Source organism: Oryzias latipes, chromosome 21 (genome assembly GCF_002234675.1).
Source record: "Oryzias latipes chromosome 21, ASM223467v1".
In the NCBI taxonomy this organism is placed as follows: domain Eukaryota; kingdom Metazoa; phylum Chordata; class Actinopteri; order Beloniformes; family Adrianichthyidae; genus Oryzias; species Oryzias latipes.
Window position 1 is genome coordinate 24,269,232 of NC_019879.2, and position 23,604 is coordinate 24,292,835.

General features: G+C 38.5%; 1 protein-coding gene across 9 annotated transcripts; it reads right to left on the minus strand.

Annotated features, from left to right (window-relative positions):
* Positions 1 to 3,807: 3,807 nt before the first annotated feature.
* LOC111946735 (proteoglycan 4-like) lies at positions 3,808 to 22,830 on the minus strand. Of its 9 annotated transcripts, XM_023950766.1 has the most exons (17): positions 22,480 to 22,821; positions 21,177 to 21,473; positions 19,364 to 19,615; positions 18,955 to 19,050; positions 18,335 to 18,418; positions 18,153 to 18,245; positions 16,508 to 16,549; positions 16,117 to 16,305; positions 15,459 to 15,641; positions 15,213 to 15,377; positions 15,006 to 15,110; positions 14,492 to 14,659; positions 12,285 to 12,395; positions 11,734 to 11,901; positions 8,776 to 8,886; positions 8,389 to 8,559; positions 3,808 to 5,749 (listed from the first exon to the last, which is right to left on the minus strand). In XM_023950766.1, the coding sequence occupies exons 1-17, from the start codon at positions 22,526 to 22,528 to the stop codon at positions 5,199 to 5,201; spliced, it is 2,835 nt and encodes a 944-aa protein (XP_023806534.1). In that variant the 5' UTR covers positions 22,529 to 22,821; the 3' UTR covers positions 3,808 to 5,198. The 9 variants fall into 9 exon arrangements, with proteins under 9 accessions (XP_023806534.1, XP_023806537.1, XP_023806536.1 ...); XM_023950769.1 differs by lacking the exon at positions 12,285 to 12,395 and having other exon boundaries at positions 22,480 to 22,826; XM_023950768.1 differs by lacking the exon at positions 8,776 to 8,886 and having other exon boundaries at positions 22,480 to 22,822.
* Between the last annotated feature and the right edge of the window lie 774 nt (positions 22,831 to 23,604).

A 23,604-nucleotide genomic window follows, 5' to 3' on the forward strand; every position in this document is an offset into this window, starting at 1 on the left:
CCGACCCGGTCCCAGATAAGCAGAGGAAGATAAGTGGATAAAAAGTGCTTCAATATGTGTTAAAATTGTTAAAAACCGGAGAAATGTTAATAACAAAAAAAATAACTAATATAAAGAAAGCTACCAAACTGACATAATTTGTAAAGGAAATCCAGGTTTAACTTATGGCAGTTGAAGAAAAACTGTTCAAGAATTGAAGTTTGAACTAAATGATTTGTAAAGCGAATTGTTAATTCATAGCTACTAACCATTGTTTTGCAGCTTGAGATAAAATGTGCTTTAAACTCATAAAATAAACGAGCCATGTTCAAAAATGTTTAACTTTTAGCAAAGTTTTGCTTAGTATTTGAAATCTGTGCATTCTGGAGGAACCCTAGAGCAAACAAGGCCTCTTGATGCCAGCAGAGATGTAAAAACCTTTACCTTCACCTTATAAACTTAACTTAAACATTCAATTAATTAATATTCTTCAGTCAGAGAGCCAGTATGGAGGGGTACAAGAGCCAATTCAATTCAATTTTATTTGTATAGCCCAAATTCACAACAACAGTCGTCTCAATGGGTTTTGAACCGGTAATTGTAATATGAACATACAATCAAAAGAATCATAAATAGGAGAATACTAAGCTTTAACTGAACAGACTAAACTAAACTGTCCATCTCTGCCCTTAGACCCTCCTTCACGGAAGGAAAAACTCCTAAAAAAACGGATTCCGGAAAAACGGACAAAACTCAGGAGTGTCCACATGAAGGAGGGATCCTCCCCCAGGACGGACAGGCGATGTACCAGAACTCATGTAGAAGAATAAACGCATCTAACACTACAACTACACATTTAAAGTCCAGCAGATGGGCTTCATCCAGATCTGGATGTGGCTCCGGAGCCTCCAGTTGCAGACTCCTGGGTTAGTTCCCAACATATCATACAACCTATTTACCTCCAAAATCTATAATTTTAAGTTTTTACAAAAAAACCATGTTTGAAATGACAAAAATAATTTCCACAAATTAATTTTTGATTAAAAAACTAACTTCTCATGGTTTGGATTAAATTTCCATGAAAAAACATGGACATTTTGTAATAAAGACTTTTTACTGCACAAAGCAGCATCTCTGTGAGTCTTTCCATCGCTCTGGCTTTGGGTGTAGGTGTAATAATCTCTCTACTTTGGGTTAAATTGAGTTTTTATGTGATTAAATGTGGAAGGAAAAGTAGCAGCACAGACCCAGACTCGAAGCCCCGGCTCCCTCATAAACAGCGTCACCCAAGAGGGGGAGGCCTTAATAAAGTATCAAAACAACAATAATGGCGAGTGATGCCATTATTTCCTGGAAGCGGGGTCCGACTGCAAAGCCTCAACAGACTACTGAGATGGGAAAAAGCGAAAGATCATTATTTCATTAACAACTTCTCCCCGCCATTATGGTGGCGCCCAGGTTGCACTGTCACCGGGAAGAATGGCCCAGAAGGAGCCAAGAACTTTTATTGAAGTGATATTAATTGATTTGTCCTGACCTGCTCAGACTCGGCCTCCCCGGGCTTGGCTTCCTCACTGTGGCTGTGCCAAGGGCTCAGTCCTAACTCTGCATTAAAATAAATGAGAAGCCATGGGGCTCGAGTCTCTAAAGCCAGAGGATATTGTTCGATTTCACGTCAGCCCTCCAGGAGGCAATTTAAACAAGCTAGCATGCTAATCAGCGCAGTATAAAAGGTAGTTCTGGAGGGCAGCCCGCTCTCCCTTTCTCCCCCACGCCTCCCCTGCAACAAGGCCAAAGGGAAATAAAGCATCCTAAGAGAAAAGGGCAACTCTGCCAGGATCTGAAGGTACATCACACTCCAGGGTGAGGTAATTATGTAACGATGTGTACATTAAAGCTTATGCCTTGGCTGCTTATAAAAAAAATAGGCTGCTGCCACATAAACACTACCCAGAGGAAAATGGCCTCCATCAGTAACAAGGTCTCCTCGCTCCACAGCAAGAAAGGACGGTTTGTCCTCAATGAAAAATGTGTTTGGTTGAGCTTTTTTGTTGTTGTTTATTTTATTTTTTTATTGCTTTTATTGTGGGTTGCTTCAAAACGCAACGCGCAAACTTGACCTTTGCCTCTTCACGCTGCTGCCTCAGGATTCAAGAAGAATCCCAGTCGAAGCCCCACAGTAGCTCTGAAGCTGCACGCCTCCACAGGGTCCTTGAACAGTTTCACCACGCAGGTTGGTGACCCCATCTTTCAGAGGAACAGAGTAACAGGTGGAGGCAGAAACATCAGTGGAAGCAGCAAATGTTTATGATGGGAAGGAAGCCTCAGCCCTCTTATGTAAAGTCCCACTCCAATCATCGTTTTCATGACGACTGTGCCGTTTTTAGCCAAAATAAAAAATACTGTCGTTTTCAAGAACATAGGTTCTGCAGAGCGGCAGAAGTTCATTAGAAATTCGCCTCAGAGTGGGACCGTTAGTGTGGAGTGAGCCTGACCCCACTTCCCATCATCCCTTTGTCTACACTCTCTTTCGCTATCTTACAGCCCCTCACACCCCCAACCGAACATTACCGGTGCAACAAAAACGGCGAGCAACATCGGGGATATCCCGGCGTAGAGTTTTGAGCCAGATGCCAGCTCAGACGAGGAGAACAAAGATGTGGATGCATCAGAATGGAGCGGAGCAGGGACATTTTGGACCCGCCTATTTCAGTTGCTGTGTCACAACTGAGAACTTCTTCAAACGGCTATTTTTTTTTTTTATCTGCTCCTGATCCATCACGATTAGGATAAAGAAATACTCGAAAACCAAGTTTTAACCTGAGCTGATATTTGAGCTGACCCTCTAAACGTGTAAACAGGTAAGCCAAATGAACTACTGTGGTAATATAACCCAAAATGTGATGTTCACGCATGCGGACGCCAGGTCCTGAGATGTTAACCTTAAATTCTTTTAAAAACATCATGAGGAAAATGCTGCCAGGACATGCTAAAAACACCAAACACACCTTTTTCATTGGAGTGGCTCTTCAAAGTAAAAGTTTCTCTGCTTTTGAACGTCCTTTATTTAAACGTTTTACAAACAAAGTCGCTTAAAACCTTAAAAGATACAGATCTGTGTGCGGGGGACATTTCTGCCTTCTGACATATTCACTTTGACGAGGTTTATGGGATTGTAAGTGGACGGTGCCGAATCAATGAAGAAGAAGCTCTGCTGTGCAGCAGCCTCCACGTTTTCTGTCACATTTCAGGATATAAATTAATTCCACTTTGATGCAGCCGTTAAAAACAGATCTGCTTACATTTCTTTACACCATTAATCTCACCTTCAGCAGCAACAGCGTGATTATTGGAGCTGACAGAAAAACGGGAGAGTTACAGGGAGGGACGCGTCACCTGGTTGGATTTCCATTTATCAGATGATGTTGGTCAGACTTTCCAATTACTGCAACCCCAAAACCACAGAGACCCCCCCAGCATAACAAATCACAATTTAACCCCAGTAGGAGACTACACTGAAGCATTCATCTAAGGAGCCCCCCCACCCCTGCCAATAATTCAATACTCTGATAAAGCTCTGGTATTTGTTGTGACCACAGAAACACGATAGCGTTCATTCTGCGCCTTCGTGGTGAACCCACAGGGCAGCTGGTAGCAGATCACAGACTTCCCAGTGACTCCGGGGTTAAACTAATCATGCATGACTCCCTCGCACAGCCTTTCCAAATCTACACCAGCTTGTCACTCAGCTGAGGGTGAACCTGCTTGTCCTGGACTTTTGTCTCCAACCCCACCTCTGCAGCTCAGAAACTCACAGGAACCTTTTAAAAAAAACAAACCTTTAATATATATCCAAGCATCCATCAACTCCAGCATTATTCATTCTAATGAAGCTTGTGAACTTTCATTAAAATCCTCCATTTCATTCAAGGTTTTGGACTTTGAAAAATGTGCTTTCATACACTCCTGTAACAGCGAGGTTTATTATTAAGTACTTTACATTTTGTAATCAAGGTTGTCTTTACAGAAACTAATATCCTGGACTTATCTTAATGGCTGGGCCTTAAAAAGAATATTTCTAACATTTTGGATCACAAAAAAAAGCAAGAAACACAAGGAAAGGCTGATAAACACTGCCCCCTATTGACGAAGCACTAGTCTTACCTTTCACTCAGCGTTAAGGCTGATTTAGTGTTATTTTCGTGGATATTTCATGAACTTCTGGAGGATTTTATTGTGTTTTCATTTAAAAGAAATCCTAGTCCCACATATGGTCCATGAACAGAAGGTAAATCAGTCTGATCAGAAAATATAAATGACTTCTGCTTTTGAAAGATGATCATTTAATAAAACAACAATATCAAAAACAAAAAAAACAAAATATTGTAGTTCTGTTCGCTTTTCCATTTTCTTTTCTTAAATCCAGGCCATCAGTGCAGAAAATAAGAAATATAGTATTTTTGTCAAAATATTCAATATATGTACATTGTTAGTATAGATTACTAACAAATTATTTGCACCTAATAAAATAACTTTATTAAAGTATAATACTAAATAAAAACATTTCTGTTTTAGCTTCCATTGTTTTATATTACAACTTAAAAACAAATCAAAAAGACCCACCAATAACAAACAGAACTATGGTGAATAAACATTTTCCTATTTTTGCTGCTGACTGTAATCCTTCCAAACATAAATTAATAACAGAAAAATTCTAAAAAGTAACTTTAGCATTTTTTACTGAACGTTTGTCATAAAAAGCACCACTGTCCAAGTACTTGAATTATTTTTGATTAGTGGAGACAAACACTGAACAGCTTTTATAAGCAATTTAACTTAGAAAATGTAATGAGAAAAAGACCGATCGTGGTTAACCCTGACTTTTAAAGGCACATTTCTATCAGTCGCCCCCAACATTATGATGCATTCAATTAAGTTTGCCTATTTTGTCCAACAGCTCTGATAATTTAAAGAGCTGTCCAGAAAACTCAAACCTGTACAGAAACATGAACAAATGCAGTTTAAAAAAGAGAATCTTTTGTTTTCGGTCTTTTTAAATGACTGACAGGCATTTTTTATAATGAAGTATTTCATTTTTTTATCATCTTAATAAAAGTTTCTCTAATCTGTCATGTTTTATTTGACCTTTATTTTATTGAATTCACCTTTTTACTGTGGTATATGAAGCTTTTTTGACTGCATTCATTCTCATTAAACCCTCATTGTGAATGTTTAGGTTCGCTAAGAGCTGCTTCTCCTTCATCCTCTTTGCTTTGGTCTTCTCCACTGCTGCTGTCAGACCCGACCTTGGCCTCCTTTGGGGATCGTTTTGGCGAGCATGGGGGGGTTTGGAAACTCTCTTCTGGTTCTGAATTGTGGCCCTCATCTTGTTCATGGTCTATTAAATGACTGTTCTCTTTCTGGGATTCCTCCTCTTCTGCAGGAGGGACCCGCTTGTCTTTCTCCTGCTGCCCGGCTCCCGTTTGCGTTCCCGCTCCAGCGGGGTTTGGCTCTGGAGTGGGGGGTGGTGGTGTTTTTACCTCAATGATATTCTGCGAGTCTTTAACCTCAGGTTGCTCAGCTTTTCTCTCTGATGGCTCTGGAGAGGCTGGACCCGTGAAGCCATTTCCTTCTGGTTCAACAGCCTCGTTGGGAGGCGTCTTTGGAACATTTTGGGTCACGGGTGAAGCGGGTGGCTCAGCAGGGGCAGAAACGCTGGTGTCAGCACTACACTTTGGCTGTTTATGCTCATCTCCCACTACATCAGACCCTAAAACACACAAAACAAACAGCCGTTCACAACCAAAGGCAAAGAGACAGCTTTTAAAAACATGGACAAAAAAGGACTTCCAGAGAGTGTGCACATGTAAAAAGCACAATTCAAAGAAACACTCTGTTAACACATCACATCTCAATGGGGGGGAAAAAAAACATAAAATAATTGTTTGGAGCAAAAAACATGTCACAATATTTGATGAGGGAAATTTTTATTTTGAAAATTACAGAGGTGTGAATTCAAACCTGAAAGATTAATGTGTTGCTCTGACCACTCCATGAAAATAGCCGTTTGTGCAAAAAACAGATAGTTTAAGAACCTGCAGATCTGAGCAAAAACATGCAGCCAAGCCAGCCAAGGAGTGGCTGAGGAAGCAGCATATAAAGGCCATGGAGTGGTCCAGCCGGTCTCTGGACCTCAATCCTATAGAAAACCTACGGAGAGATCTGAAGCTCAGAGTCGACAAGTCTTTCCGTCTAGATGATTCAAATACTTATTTCCTTCAATGAAATGCAAATAAATGTATATACATTCTTTCAAGTGGGTTCCTTGTTTTTCTTTGTGAGTTTTTATCTCTCTCTGTTCAAATGAACCTACCACTAAGATGAACATTTCTACACAATCAGCAAGGGATCAAATACTTGATATTTGATATCACAACAGTTGTGATATCTGGAGGGTGCAGACATCCCTTTGAACAAACAGCAGACTATCACCAGACTTTAAGCAAAAACAAATCTGGTGAAAACATTTCGAAAAGGCGAGGAGAAAAAAACAAACAGATTTTCACTTTTAAAGTGCTTTGGTGATCCTCAAAGCAATAATTCTGCTGGGGATATTTTCAGCAGAAAACATGGAATGAGGACTGCTGATCCACTTCCTGTTGTTAAAATGACCGTCCTCGTCCGCCTTCACTGTGTCGTCTGTGGCTGTATTCTAAAAAACAAACGTAAAATGATGCGGTGAACGTGGCGCTTCCATGAGAACAGCAAAGCGTGGCTCCGCTGCAAAGGCACCACAGCGGGATGCTATGAAATATGCAACACGGCGTTTGATTTTTCTGTTTGTTTTCCTGACAGCCGGCAGAAGCTGCCAGGATGGAACTAATGAAGCTCAGAGCACAGCCACAGAGGTTTGTTCAAGCCTGCTGCGGATCCATTTGCACTTATTTGACTAAAACGCACACAAAGGGGTTGGTCTAAAGGCCGCTTGATGCTTTAAAGATGTATTTCAAAATGATGATGGCGTTTGATCCTCAGAGCCATCGAGGCGACAGGGACAAACCATCTCTCTTCAGGGTTCGGGTGGAAATTTGTTTGAACAAACCTCTTATTAATTATTGGTCTTGTAGCTGCTTCTGAAGGGGATCGGTGGCTTCCCGGATAATCAACCAAAAGGTGGGAGCTTCATGGTATGGGACTCCACTGTTGAGAAGCTGCAGGTAACTCCCACATCACCACATTGCATGGAGGGGAGTAAAGCATTGATTATGTAAGCGTCTCTGCACAAACGTCAGATGGAAGACTTCCTGTCTGACTCTAGCGTTGTACCTGTTTGGCGGAGGAGCAGTAATGGTATGGGCCCATTTGTTTAAGGGAGGAGTCCATTACTGTCAGTGAAAGCTGGAATTTGTAGGTGGATTGGATTTGATAAAGGAATAAGATGAATTTATTTTAAAATAATGTATTGAATGTGTTTCCCATATATGAAAGTTACATAATGAGGTAAACAAACAATTCATTAGATTAGCTGTCAAAGATCTTTTTTTTTTTTTTTTTTAATAGCACACAGGAAAACTCTTTTGAGTTGACACAAGTGCAGATTGTTTAAGGCAAACAAACTGCAGCTGCAGGAGCCCAACGTATGAACCAATGAATCTTTCCCCTTCTGTGCAGTAAAATGTGACCTTGGCTGGATTCAGGTCAGTGAAATGAAACTGAAAGTTTCCTGTGGAAAGCCCAGCTTTGGTTCGCCTGCATGAGGCGCCGCAGGACAGGAAATAACAGATTTTTCTGTTCCAAACATCAAATCCAAATGCACAACGAGATCGATGATAGATACTGTGACGTGGATGACTGAAAATCTTTACTAAGAACAAAGTTGATGACCTACTTTGCAGCGATCTGTTTGGTGAAGCCGTGCTGAACACAGATTAACCTTAAAGGCAGATTAGCAGAAACCCTGATAAAGGCTGAAAATCCAGAGATTCGGATGCTCAGGAATCTCTAAAGCCCAACTGATGAATCAGAGTTAAAACGCTCAGAAATCTTTACTTGTTTTTTCACAATCTTTCTTCCTTCTGTTCTTGAATTTGCCGTAAACCGGGAAGTAACAAGTGTTGCAGTTCATCGAAAGCCCACAGATGTCAGAAGAAATTAATTTCCCACTGAATCCCATGTAAAACACAAAAGTCTGACTTTACACCAAAAACTAATACATGGTAAATGGTGTTTATTTGGAGTTTCTTTACCTTTTTAGAAAGCCCAAACCACCTGTAGTGTCACAGTCCCATTCATTCACACAAAAATTGTGTATTAAAATAATTAAACTCAATTGAATTTTTCCTAAATGAATCAAAATCCCCTTTTAAGAGTAATTGAGATGTCTTTTCCAGTTTGGGATGTCTAACTTACCCGGCAACACAACAGCGGTTTCCTTAGAGACGGCAGGATCGATTCCTGAAGAGTTTTCTTTTGGATTTTCTTCTTGTTCCGCGGCTTCCTTGGTGTCTGTGGGTGGGACTGAAGTGCTGCTTGGCACAGACGTCAGAGATGAAACTTCCTCCTTCTTCTTCTTCTCTGAATCTGAAACATTGACCCAAAATCTCATCAATTTGTTTAGTTTCTAATGAAAATGTAAATAATTAATTGTCTTCTTATCATAGAACCATTTCAAGTCTGGCTGAAGAATTAGTTTTAACCTTTATTAATCATTATGGTTTATCACTTTGGGACTCAAAGTCACCAGGTAACAGCAGGTCCTGTCAGACAGACCACTTTCTAAAACGTTTGCTTTCAGACCTTCTTCACCAGCAGGGTTCTTGAAACCTCTGTTGATATACGAGGCTCGACTTGGCTTTGCTGCCACAGGAGGAGGATGTGAGCTTTCGGTCTTCTGTTTTTCTGTCAAATCTGCAAGACATCTTTTATTAAATATTTCTGACCACAATTTAGAACTCAGAGGAAATTATCTATGTGAATGTGGGGAGTTCAAACACAGAGGCTATTGAAAACCCCCAAGCTAACATGACTGGTGCAACAAAAATGGGGAGCAATACTGGAGCTATCCAGTCGTACAGTTTAGATCCAGATTCCAGACGAGGAAAACAAAGACGTTCATGGATCTATTTGTCTAAAAGTGGATGCATCAGAATGGAGCAGAGCAGGAAGCTTGTGGCCTGCCCAGCGTATTTTCAACGTCACAAATACAATCTTTTTCACGCTGGACTTTTTCTTCTGAATAAAGAAATGCTCAGAAACGCATTTTCAGCTTTCTTTTCTTAATACACATCATACTTCTTGCTTTTTCGGTTATTTTTCCTATTTTCTCAGCTCTTTGATAACTTGTGAGGATGAAGAGTCAGTGCTAAGTAAACAAAGAGGACTCCAACACATTCAGATGAGAAAAACGAGACATTTTAAGAAAAGTGTGATTTATAACATTAAGTTAAAAAGAGCAGCATTTTTGTTTTATTGTAATAAATAATGTACTTCTATCTTATTCCTATAGTTTAATTCAATTGTCAGCAATACTTCAGAGATAAATTCTGTTCTCAAAGTGATATTTTTTTTCCTTTTTGTTTTTTTACGTAAACTACCATTTTTTTGTAAGTTTGATAGAGTAAATGATATTGATGAAAACAGTTTAACTTGAATATACAGTGGCGGAAAACAAATTGTTTGTACCACTCAGTTAAAGAAAGAAAGTCCACAATACTCACTGAAATTACTTGAAACGTTCAAAAGTAACAATAAATAAAAATTTATTGAAAATGAAATCATCAAAATCAGCCATTACTTTTGAGTTGTTGATTAACAGAATTATCAAAAAAATCAAACTAATGAAATAGGGCTGGACAAAAATGATGGTACCTCCATGAAAGACTGAGAACTAATTGCCCAAGGGGTCATGATGACATCACAACATCACGGCTGTTTTCAAACCCATTATCAGTCAGTCTGTCTATTTAAAGGGAGACAAATAGTCATGTTGTTGTTTGGTGAAAAGCTGTGTACCACACTGAACACGGACAACAGAATGTGAAGGAGAGAATTGTCCCAGGACATTAGAAACAAAATTATAGACAAACATGGTAAAGGTAAAAGCTATAAAACCATCTCTAAGCAGCTTGAAGTTCCTGTGACGACAGTGGCTCATATTAGTCAGAAGTTTATGACCCACGGGACAGTAGCCAACCTCCCTGGACGTGGCTGGAAGAGGAAAATTGATGACAAATTGAGGAGACGGATAGTTGGAACTGTATCCAAAGAGCCCAGAAGAACCTCCAAAGACATTAAAGGTGAACTCCTAGATCAAGGTACATCAGTGTCAGATCGCACCATTCGTCGTTGTTTGAGCCAGAGTGGACTTCATGGGAGACGACCAAGGAGGACACCACTGTTGAAAGGAAATTATAAAAAAGCCAGACTGGAATTTGCAAAAATGCATGTTGACAAGCCACAAAGCTTCTGGGAAAATGTCCTTTGGACAGATGAGACCAAACTGGAGCTTTTTGGTAAGGCAAACTATGTTCGTAGACAAAAATGAAGCATACAACGAAAAGAACACTGTCCCTACTGTGAAACATGGAGGAGGCTCAGTTCTGTTTTGGGGCTGCTTTGCTGCATCTGGCACAGGGTGTCTTGAAGTTGTGAAAGGTAAAATGAAATCTCTAGATTATCAAGGCATTCTGGGTAGAAATGTGCTGCCTAGTTCCAGAAAGCTTGGTCTCAGTGGCAGGTCATGGGTCTTTCAACAGGACAACCATCTAAAACACACAGCCATAAACACCCAAGAATGGCTCAGAGAAAAGTGTTGGACTATTCTGAAGTGGCCTTCTATGAGCCCAGATCTGAATCCCATTGAACATCTGTGGAAGGAGCTGAAACATGGCATTTGGAGAAGATACCTGTCATTCTTGAGACAACTGGAGCAGTTTGCTCATGAGGAGTGGACCAAAATACCTGTGGACAGGTGCAGAAGGCTCATTGACAAATACAGAAACAGTTTAATTGCAGTGATTGCCTCAAAAGGTTATGCAACAAAATATTAAGTTATGGGTCCCATCATTTTTGTCCAGCCCTATTTCATTAGTTTTTTTTTTTTTTTTTTTTAATAATTCTGTTAATCAACAACTCAAAAGTAATGGCTGATTTTGATGATTTAATTTTCAATAAATTTTAATTTATTGTTACTTTTGAAAGTTTCAAGTCATTTCAGTGAGCATTGTGGATTTTCTTTCTTTAACTGAGGGCTACAAACAATTTTGTCCACCACTGTATAAATTCTTTTGACGGCATTAGAACAGTTACTCTTTTTGACATGTTCTACACATATCAAATCTCTGCTGCACCACGGCCGCCCGTGGTGCAGCAGTAGGGCGGTCGACCCATGATCGTAAGATTGCAGGTTCGATTCCCGCCTTGCACGCCCATGAGTCGAAGTGTCCTTGGGCAAGACACTGAACCCAACCCTTGCCTCTGGTGGTAGGCAGGCGCCTGTGTTTGGCAGCGGAGCCGCCACCAGTGTGTGAATGTGTGTGTGCATGGGTGAATGGGTCTGTGACTGTAAAGCGCTTTGTCCTTGTAGGAAGAAAGGCGCTATATAAGTATACGCCATTTACCAAATGAATCATTTGTTAAAATAATAATCAAATGGTGTTCTAAAATAATTAACTCAATTGAATTTCTCCTAAATAAATCAAAATCCCTTTAAAGGGTAATTGAGATGTCTTTTCCAGTTTGGGATGTCTAACTTACCCGGCAACACAACAGCAGTTTCCTTAGAGACGGGAGGATCGATTCCTGAAGAGTTTTCTTTTGGATTTTCTGCTTGTTCCACGGCTTCCTTGGTGTCTGTGGGTGGGACTGAAGCTCTGCTTGGCACAGACGTCAGAGAGGAAACTTCCTCCTTCTTCTTCTCTGAATCTGAAACAGTCCGGGATGGAAGCAGAAAGTGAGATGATGGCAGTTTAGAGAACATGGCTGCACTCCTGGTGGAAAATAAACATGAGAAAATGCACAAAAAGGAAAATTTGTTAAAAAAAAATACTAGAGTATTTAAACAGGATTTTTTTTTAAATCTGAGATTGACCCAAAATCTCATCAATTTGTTTGGTTTCTGATGAAAAATAAATAATAATTAATAAATAATTAATTGTATTTATTATCATAGAACCATTTCAAGTCTGGCTGAAGAATTAGTTTTAACTTTCATTAATCATTATGGTTTATTACTTTGGGACTCAAAGTCACCAGGTAACAGCAGGTCCTGTCAGACAGACCACTTTCTAAAACGTTTGCTTTCAGACCTTCTTCACCAGCAGGGTTCTTGTAAACTCTGTTGATATACGAGGCTCGACTTGGCTTTGCTGCCACAGGAGGAGGATGTGAGCTTTCAGTCTTCTGTTTTTCTGTCAAATCTGCAAGACATCTTTTATTAAATATTTCTGACCACAATTTAGAACTCAGAGGAAATTATCTATGTGAATGTGGGGAGTTAAAACACAGAGACTAATGACAACCCCCAAGCTAACATGACTGGAGCAACAAAAATGGGGAGCAATACTGGAGCTATCCAGTCGTACAGTTTAGATCCAGATTCCAGACGAGGAAAACAAAGACGTTCATGGATCTATTTGTCTAAAAGTGGATGCATCAGAATGGAGCAGAGCAGGAAGCTTGTGGCCTGCCCAGCGTATTTTCAACGTCACAAATACAATCTTTTTCACGCTGGACTTTTTCGTCTGGTCCTGATTCACTATGATTTGTGGAAAGAAATACTCAGAAACGCAGTTTCAGCTTTCTTGTCTTAATACACACCATACTTCTTGCTCTTTCGGTTATTATTCTTATTTTTTTTAGCTTCTTTGATAACTTGTGAGGATGAAGGGTCAGTAGCCGCGGTTACATGGGCAGAATATCTTGATCGGATCAATGGTCGGGTTAAAATTCACCCGTGCACATGGGATCAGAAAACCTTTTTCCGATTAGAACAAACGTTCCCATGACTCACACTTTCGGTCGGAATGAATCATTTGGGCATGCGCAGGAGTGTTAAAAGATCCCGGATGAGGAAATAGGTCCCGTTCAAAACAAACAGCTGCCACAGACATTAATTTTATGCAGCAGCTCGGTAATACGAGACGATCTTCCAAACGTGTTTTTATTAAAGTTGTGAATATTATGAAGCGTCTGTTCGCTCATTGTTTTATTTCATCCGTGTGATCAGTGCTTTTTTTGTGGAAGAATGAAGCTGGAAGAAGGGTTAGGACAGGCTATAAACACAGGCTAACAACATTAGCCTGATGGACACAAAATCCAGGACCACATAACGCAGCAATCTGAATCCTGGCTGCATGTAAATGCCTGGGAATAACATCAGCCTTTATTTAGTTGGGACACAACTGGAAACACAAATCCACCTGATTGTTTGAACAGTTTCTAAGGACTGAGCGACATTTCTTTCTGCTTCCCCAAACTCGCTGCGTGAGCTGGCGGCTCTCCTGAGTCCTGGAGCCGCTAACCCAGAGCGGCGGGACGGCGGACGGCTCGCAGTCTGAATTCTCCCACACATAAAACAAAAAACGCACACGTAACAAAGCATCCTCCCTCCGCTCAGACACAAAGTTATTACGTAATTCGGCTGCTCTGCTCACTCGGGTGCCAGTGGACCGAGTGAGCGTCGGAGGGCACGAAGCGCTCCTCCTCCGCATCTCCCTCGTGAGGGGTGAAAGAGAGGGGAGAGCCAGCGGGGCGAGAGCGGAGCGGCGCTTTTCACGGGGCGTCCGCAGAGCAGCTGGTGGTCCCGTATGCGCTCCAAAGCTTTCTCTCAGCGAAACACCGTCTATGCATGACGTAACCCAGAGCAGTAGTGACACACGATCGGAATGACCGTTTACATGCTCCACGATCGGTATAACGCACCTATCTCAATCGGAAAGAAATTTTGATCCGAATGAGTCTGATCGGGGCAGAGTATTCCGAACGGCGCGTTTAACATGACGCATTTTCTTTCAGATCAGGCGTTCTTTTCGATTACTTCTGCCCATGGAAACGCAGCTAGTGTTGAGTAAACAAAGAGGACTCCAACTGCATGCAGACTGCAACACATTCAGAGGTGAAAAACGAGACATTTTAAGAATTAAGTAACTAATAAGTATGATTTATAACATTAAGTTAAAAAGAGTTTTATTAATTAATAAATAATGTATTTCTATCTTATTCCTTTATTTTAATTTAATTTTCAGTAATACTTCAGAGATAAATTCTGTTCTGAAAGTTAGATTTTTTTTTACAAATTTTATTTTTTTAACTTAAAATAGGATTTTTTTGTGAGTTTAATTCTTTTGACGGCATTAGAACAGTTACTGTTTTCGACATGTTCTACACCAATCAAATGATTCATTTGTTAAAATAATACTCAAATTGACTCAATTAAATTTCTCCTAAATGAAACAAAATCCCCTTTTATGGGTAATTGAGAATTGTGTTTTCCAGTTTGGGATGTCTAACTTACCCGGCAACACAACAGCGGTTTCCTTAGAGACGGGAAAATCGATTCCTGAAGAGTTTTCTTTTGGATTTTCTTCTTGTTCCACGGCTTCCTTGGTGTCTGTGGGTGGGACTGAAGTGCTGCTTTGCACAGACGTCAGAAAAGAAACTTCCTCCTTCTTCTTCTCTGAATCTGAAACAGTCGGGATGGAAGCAAAAGTGAGATGATGGCAGTTTAGAGAACATGGCTGTACTCCTGGTGGAAAAAAACATGAAAAAATGAAAAAAAAAAAATGGACAGTTCGTTAAAAAAAATTTTTTTTTTTTAAAACTGACATTGACCTAAAATCTAATCAATTTGTTTAGTTTCCAATGAAAATGTAAATATTTAATTGTCTTCATTATCATTGAATCATTTAAAGTCTGGCAGAAGACTTAGTTTTAACCTTCATTATGGTTTATTACTTTGGGACTCAAAGTCACCAGGTAACAGCAGGTCCTGTCAGACAGACCACTTTCTAAAACGTTTGCTTTCAGACCTTCTTCACCAGCAGGGTTCTTGTAAACTCTGTTGATATACGAGGCTCGACTTGGCTTTGCTGCCACTGGAGGAGGATGTGAGCTTTCAGTCTGGTCCTGATTCACTACGAATTGTAGAAAGATATACTTAGTTTCACCTTTATTTCTTTTTATATACATCATACCAACATCCCATTTCACATGGTAGTGGGTCACTAAACCCTCACTTGATTCTCCGACAGTTTTCTGCTCGAGGCCTGAAGGAGCGCTCTCTGAAACCTTTGCTTCTGTTTCTTTGATGGCTTCCTTTGCATGGGGGTCTTCTGTGTTGTGTTGCTCTACAGGCACAGTGAGAAGAGGTGAAATGATCTCGTGCTGGTTTTGCTGTGAACCTGCAAAACAGAAAAACCCTAAGAGGCTGACCTGATTCAAACATGGAGCTGTTTGATCAAAGCTCTGTCTTTGAATCTCACCTGGTTCTACATCAGTGGTCTTCTCACTGGGTAAAGGTTCGCTCTCTGGACCTTTTTCCTCAGCATCTCCATTGACTTTACCTTCCTTATTGTGTGTTTGGCTCCTTGAAGGCGACACTATAGAGCGACTGGGCTTCAAGGGTGGTTGGGGAGGAGATGAAGGGATCTCATGCTGGTTCTTTTCTGAGGGTAAAACACAGTAAAAACAACTTTTTAGAGACCAATCTGAAGACATTTTAATGACCCACTCCAATGAAAATTGTGTTTTATGTTTTTAACATGTTCTTGCAACATTTTGCTCATGACATATATTTGTAAAATTAATCTTAACATTGCATTTCTGAGTATTTCTTTATTTAAATCAGTGTGAATCAGGAGCAGGTGTCTGAAAAAGCTTGCAGCTGAGACCTAGAAGCTACAGTTAGCGGGCCACAGGCTCCCTGCTCTGCTTCATTCTGATGCATCCACTCACAACCAAATAGATACATCGTCGTTTTCCTCGTCTGAGCTGGCATCTGCTCAAAACTGTACAGGTGGATTGCTCACCATTTTTATTGCACTGGTGATGTTGGGTTGGGGGTGTGAGGGGCTGTAAACTAGTGCTTTCATGACCTGGATGTTTGGAATCATTTCATCGTGTTTTTTTTCTGAACCTCACCTGGGTCTACATCAGCGGCCTTCTCACTGGGTAAAGGATCACTCTCTGGCTCTTTTTCCTTAGCATCTCCATTGACTTCACTTTCCTCATTGTGTGTTTGGCTCTTTGAAGGCGACACTATAGAGCGACTGGGCTTCAAGGGTGGTTGGGGTAGAACCGAAGGGCTCTCATCCTGCTGGTTCTTTGAAGCTAAAGCAGTCGAGAGAAAATACTGTAAAAGACCAAACTGATGCAGTTCTGTCAGAAATACGTAACAGTACATTTATATTAGTGAACATTTTTATGGATGCTTTTATTCAATAGTCCCACTGTTAGTCTAAACGAACACGCTTTGTTAGTACAAGTGTGAGTCAGAACAGAAGCAGTTTGTTAGTACGGCTTCCAGACTTACAGTGTTGTCTAACGCTTCGTCTCAACTCTTCCTGAAACTTATCTGCAGAAATCAAACCCCCCAAGAAAGGTTGTTATGATGTAGAAAAATCCATAATGATGATTGTTTTACTGCACTTTCATGAGGTTTTTGAGGCAAATAACAACAAAAATCTAAATCCAGTCTTACACAATCCTGTTCTTAACACATATTTAAATGTAGTAATGCTATTTTAGTCCAAGGGCAGATATCAAGAAATAAAGATAAAGTACTTATTGGTTGTCATGAAAACATCTTAATAAATTATTGCAGAAATGATTATTACACATCGTTTAAAGAAACTAAAATGCTTATTGATTTTCATATAAATAAATAATATTACAGTTTTGTGCCAATCATTGTTCACTGTCATCTAACAAAAAATAAATTCCTATTAATTATCAGACAAAGTTATATAGTAAACATACAGTATAAAGTATTTTTTCTTTCTTTCACTCATTTTTTCATCTACTTTTGTTGCAGTTGTTAATGTTTTTCAATTGTTTTTATGTTCCTGAATAGTGTTTTTTTAGTGTGTACTTTATTACTTAATTATTTAATTATTTAAATAATAGTGTTTTTGTCATTTTTGTTTTTTACAGTTGACCACATGTTTTTTACATTTTCTCAGCTGTATTTATTTAATATTTATTTATTTATTTAATATGAATTTCATATTTAATCATACTTTTAATAATAATTTGTATAGTAGTTGTCATAATAATTTTTAATATTTTAATATGAATGTCATTTTTTATGTCCTTGTTGATGTTATATTATATAGATTATTCCTGAATGTCGTTTTTGCTGCCACAGATAAATTAAATTTCCCCATTGTGGGATTAATAAAGTCATCTGTCTGTCTGTCTGTCTGTCTATCCAGCTATCCAGCTATAAAAAAAACAACAACAAAAAGCTGAAATTCTGAAAAATACTTTTTAAAATATGCTAATAAGCAAGTAACAACTCAGAAAACCCTTTCAGTTAGCCTGGAGTAACTTAGCAAAACAAATGTTTGACACTTTCAATGTTAGATTATGCAAACTTAAGGAAGAAACGATTCATTTTCCCCGTGATTCGGTTCCTCAGTGTATCAAACAAAAAAATGATAGCAACCCCAATTATTACACATTATGTAACAGACTGATTTTCTTATTATCATTAGAAAGATTTTTATATTTATTATTCCCCTCATCTCCATATTGTGAAACAAAAGTTTTTTTGTACATTTTCTTGATGTTAGTTCATTGTTTGAGGTTAGTTCTTTTCACCTAAGCCAGAGTTTAGTGAAACTGATACACAAACACTATTTTTGTGGTTCTTATCAATTTGAAAGTGCAGGGAAATATCGACATGCTTACATATATAATATATACACTTTTTACACCTAATAAAATAATTTGACTTTACAGAAATTCATAAAAAAATTATTTTCAATGTTTTTTCAGTCAATTATTTTGCATTCTTATACTTTTGACAGATTTTCTTTACTAACCTTTTAGTCCAGTGTGTAAAACTTTTATATAATCAAATATGTTGAATGTTTTTGCTACTTTTTTTGTGAGTAGATAAAAAATGCATTTCAACAAGACTTCCCCTTCTTTAGTGTCTTCTTTGAATGTATTACCTGTATTCCTTTGGTAGAGTGGCTGAGTGGACGGCATAGTTTCTTCTCGTACCAGCAGGCGTCTTTCTTCTTCAATTCCACCTCCATTGTTTTCTGGTATGGAGACACATTACAATAAAAAGATCAAACAGACGTTAAAAAAGGACATAAATCTGGCTAATAGGTTTTTTTGAACACAATACCTTTAACGTCATTGGCACTGTTCAACTGTGTCTGCTTTTCCTCATCGTAACCCCCATCATGATGTTTTGGTTTAAAAAGACAACCTGTAAAGTAAATAAGAAAAATAAAATCCTGAACTGGATTTGAATTATAGTTTGAGAAGCTTTTATCTACAAAGCAGGAGAAGTTCATGCCTTAAATTTGCAGAGAAAAAAAAAAAAAATAAAAAATATATATATATATATATATATATATATATATATATATATATATATATATATATATATATATATATATATTTCATTCAAAAGGAAAAATAAAATAAAAAAATCTTTTAAAAGTAGAGCAGAGGAACCTTAAAATCAAAAATATTTATTCTAGTAACACAGAAAAATCATGTGAAATTCCACAAAAACTGCAACTCAACTTTCATAGAACATTTTCTTTGCATCTAGAATACAGAGTTTGTTCAAAAGTTTGAAAGAGAATGAATGGCTGTTTCCTTAAAAATGACTTTTGTAATTCATGCCGTCAGATTTTACAAAGAGAATAAAGCTGTTGTTCTTTTCATTTCTTTAGAGGTCTTTAATATGTGGACAATTCATAAACATCTATCATTGATAAGGAAGTTTAATTTTACCTTTCTTGTACAGGCAGGAGACGACGACGATTACCAAAAGAATGGGAATGAGGAGTCCAACTACAATGCCAGCAATCCTTCCAGCAGAAGTTTCCTCTGCGGAACAAAACCACACGAGACAAAATTGACCCAATCAAACTTCATAAAATAATAAAACTGAAAAGATTCTTTTAAATAAGAACTGATATCTGCATCCTAAAATTACAGGAGCATCAAACAACTTTAGGTTATCAAACTGCTTAAATATGAAAGCATTTGTTTTGTTTTAAGATCTGCAACAAACTCAGATACAATGGATTAATAGATCACACAATGTGTTTTCATATGAAACTAAGTTGTAAAAAGCCTTTGTACTCTGCAGTAAATGACTGAAGCTGCATAGATAAGGGAAGAATCCAGGATGTCTCACCAGTGTAGCAGTCCTTCGCAGTGAAGGAGGAAACTTCCTCTGACAGTTGGGTTTTAACTTTGCATTCGTACACCTGACTGTCCTGTTTATCTCCAAGCTTTATTTCTAGACTTGAACTTGACTTTTCGTTCCCAGGTGGGGTCCAGCTGAACTCCAGTTTGGTATAAGGCCCCTTGACCTCTGCAGAGCATGTGAGCGTTGCATTGCCTCCTGCGTTGATCTTGCAGGATATGGAAGGCTTTGGTACTGGATCTAAAGGAGAACATCAACACAAGCCTGTAAACAAATGTCCTATTTTCACAAATTTATGAGATACTAGTTGCTGTCGTCTCCATTGACTGTACATGAGAACTGGTCTGAGTGCCCCCCCCCCCCCCCCCCCCCTCACATTCAAAACAGGGAGGTAACCGCGACTCCGAGAAACCAAACTCAAACTGCTATCTTCTTTAAAAGGCCCACTCTGATGGAAATTGTGCTTCTGGTGCTTTTAAAATGTTCTTCAGTCATTTTCTTCATGCTGGAGGACATACCGTATATTTAGAAAATTAAGTTCAATATTGTACGTCTGTCCTTATTCAAATCGTTGTGAATCAGGAGCAGATGAAAAAATGTCGTTTGAAAAGGATTGTATTTGTTACATAGAAAATACAATGGGCGGGTCCCGTTGCTCTGCGCCAACGGTCCCGCCCAAAGGTGACTTTCTGATGAACTACAACCGCTCTGCAGAAACGTAATATGTCCCAGAAAATGACACGCCTTTTTTTTACATTTTGGCTACAAGAGACATAATCAAAATTAAAGGACAGCTGGGATCACTTTTAAAAAGGCTCAAAAGATGACCGGAGTGGGACTTTAACATGTTCTTGGTATTTCCTAACCTTTTTCCCATTATATTCTATCTGTAGTGCAAGTTAGTTAATTGACCAAATTCCTTAATAACAGTATGTCATTTCTTTGACAGATTTTTTACTGCTTGCTTAACTTTCAACAAGCCCGTTCCTGATTGGCCAGAGTGGTTGTCATAGAAACAACAACTCAAACTGATTCTGACCAATCACTGAGTACTGACAACATCGCGCTCTGACGTGGCGGCGTTCGGATCATAAAGAAAATGGCGACTAAATTGACTGACTCACTCCAGTTCTCATTAACATCCAATGGTTGTTATTCAGCTGTGTTGTTGTCAATGTTTATCATTTGAAGAAATAAAACTCTACAACCATTTTTTTTGTGAATGAATGGAAATCCAATTCTTAAGCAAATCATTTTTGCAAAGATCAAAGTTTGACTCCTAGGTGACAGGTTAACAGATAAAACCGGTTAGATATTAAGTTCATCTCTTGGGCGTGAAGACATCAGTAGATAACAATGGTGCAAACAGAAACTATTTCCTTAAAAAAAAACACGTTGCTTTAAAATCTACAAGCTAAATTCTAATCAAAGCAATCAAACCCTTTCTGGATGCATGTATGAAAAACACAAATACTCTTTTCTGTAAAAAACTGCAGCCACTGTGGAATTCCAGAAGAAAATGAGTTATCCTCCAACCAAGTTATGGACCAAGGCAACATCCAGCGTGACGCCAAGTCTTCTAACTTTTTCTTTTGTTTTTAGACATTTTTTAAAGTTATTTCTTCAATCACAAGTCTGCGGCTCTAAGCCAGATAGAAGTTGTGAGTTATTAAAAAGGTTTAAATTTATTCTTATTCTCGCATTTTCAATAATCATCAGATGCTTTAGCCTAAAGCAGCTTACAGGTTTCCAGCAATTGAGGACAATGTGGAGCGTGTTTGCAAACGACTCAAAAACTTACCGATGACCTCCAGTTGAAAAGACGCAGGATGTAATTTTTTATTAGCAAATACTTCCACATCATAATCTCCGCTGTCTTCATACTTGAGATTTGCAATCGTCAGTTCTGCGGTATGCCAGTTAAGAGTGATCCTATCTATAAACGGGTTAAAGGGTTTCTGCTGCTGCCCGTCAAACTCAACCATTTTGTTGCCATTATGTTTCCACAGAATTTCCTCAGGAGGCTCTGGTGTGTTGATGCCCGTCTTAAAAGTGGTGCTGTTCCCCACAAGGGCATACTTTAGGGCTGCAGTAGTCACTAAGCAAAAAAACAAAGAGAGAGATTACAACAGTTAAAGTCTTCAAATAGTTATATTATTTAATGACAAATTGAGAAAACATTTGCTATCCAAAACAGTCAAAGCATCACATTATTGTTACACTTCTACAAATAAAGAAACTTTCAGGAGACGTAGCAGGTGTGGAGCAGGATGAGTTGCTGGCTTTTCTGCCTGAATGACATGCAGTGGTTTACAGAACAACCCGGTTTTCCTGAACAGAGCTGACTTCTGCATTCAACGGTGCTTGTAGGTCATATATTAGTTGACATGATCATGTTTTTTTTCCACAATGTTTACTTTAAAATATTTGATTGTTTTGCACTCCTCTTTTGGAGTGAATCACTAGATTCAAAATAATGGGACAGGAAAATCTAATTCATCATAAACCGTTTTATTCTGCATAACTTTTATTAATTATTTGTACAACATCCACCCTGAAGAACCTGTAATACCTGGCTTGAAAAGAAATTTAATGTAAAAAAAATGTATTCTCAAAATTCACAAATGTTCGTCCTTTGCTCTGTTGGTTGTTAAGAGCTTTCAGTTGTTTCTTATGTTGAGTTGATCAATTATTTATTGAATAAAAACTGCAAGGTTACAATATGGTTATACCTTGATTTAGATTTGTGGTTTAAAAACAACAACAAAATGGTTCTGTATGGGATTTTGTGTGGAAAGCCTTTTATTTTGGTAAACGGGGTGGATTCCAAAAGACTATTTTGAAGGTCAAACAACGTGAAGGTTTTATGATACAGAAACATACATGCAGTTAAACCTTATCAATGTTGCTAAAAAATATCTTATAGTGTCGCAGAGTTACTTAGAGAAAGAATAAGGAATTTTACGGAGATTTTCCGGAAATTAGTTTCTGTTCTCAGGAACTCCTGAAAAACACCATTAGTTTACTTTTCCGACGACATTTTAACAAACATGACACATCCTTTATTAAACTAATTTAAAAAGTTAGTATGAGGAAGAACTCACCCAAATTGATCAAACAAATACAGTAGGGGAGAAGAGATCGGGATTTCATGTTGAAAAAAGGTGGGTCATTACTTTCACTACGGGACTCTCAGGTAAATCCTACCGACGTTACCTGTCATGCACTTAAAAAACTCGAACTACTTTACGATTTTCTTTTCCAACAAATCAAAAATAATTAACGTTTGACTACAACAGGTCTAAAAACACAATTCTTTGGATAAAAACAAGGCAAAAGGTAAGTACTCTTCCAGTGTTTGGCGAGAGAAACACCTGAGTTTCCGGTTCATGGAATTTCGCAATAAATGTCATGGTATCGGTTCTCGTCCTTTACATTGTAGTTAAAACGTATTCAGGAAAATACATATTTATAAGTCAATTCATTACATTTTTTAATTAGACCAGGCTCAAAGGGACATGCACAAATTATGGTTAAAAAAATCAACAGAAAATGTTGTCAATGTTTAACGAGTAAAAGTTTAAGAGTTTCCGGCGGGGAATTTCATAGTAAATTTCCGGATATGTGTGGTGTCATTTATTTGTTTGTTAAAACTTCTACAAAGTTATGTAAAAAAATAAAAATAAAATAGGAAAGAGAGAGAGAAATTCGTTTTTTTTTCATCCAAGATTTGCCATTTATTGATATGATATTGCTTTAAGGCAAAACCTTCATTGATCGTTTAAAAAAGAAAAAAAAACTATTTTTTTCTACTTTTACCCTACCTAATTTTGAGGCTCCAGATAAAATGCAGTTATGTAACTCATCCCTGTCTCATCTTAGATATAATTACTACTGGTCCCCATAGTATGTTTACCTTAGTTCCCCTTTTCACTTGAGTGTGTTAACCGACTTTTGCTTTAAAGGGCCGCTGACTTTCAGCATGACTCAGGTGGCAGGTTTGACTGGTTTGCAACGTTCCATGTTGTTGTGCACAGAGATCTTGGGAATCACTGCCTTTTTGTTTTTTCCCCCTCTTCATGTCCTCCTTGATGATCTAAGCAAACATTTCTGGTGGAGGCCCCAAGGCTGTCACCTGGATCACATAAAACCGACACAGACATTAAAAAGGGGCTCATCATGACCCATCTTTTGGTTGCATGTGGAAGGGTTTTTGGACAGGGTACTCT

What these genes read in the sequence shown, in the direction of transcription:
- LOC111946735 (XM_023950766.1), bottom strand. Translation starts at nt 22,528, where the DNA reads ATGAAATCCCGATCTCTTCTCCCCTACTGTATTTGTTTGATCAATTTG. An exon ending in CTCCTGCCTGTACAAGAAAG is followed by an intron (nt 18,419 to 18,954) that starts GTAAAATTAAAC and finishes TTTACTTTACAG; the next exon opens with GTTGTCTTTTTAAACCAAAA. An exon ending in GAACCCTGCTGGTGAAGAAG is followed by an intron (nt 14,660 to 15,005) that starts GTCTGAAAGCAA and finishes CGACTGTTTCAG; the next exon opens with ATTCAGAGAAGAAGAAGGAG.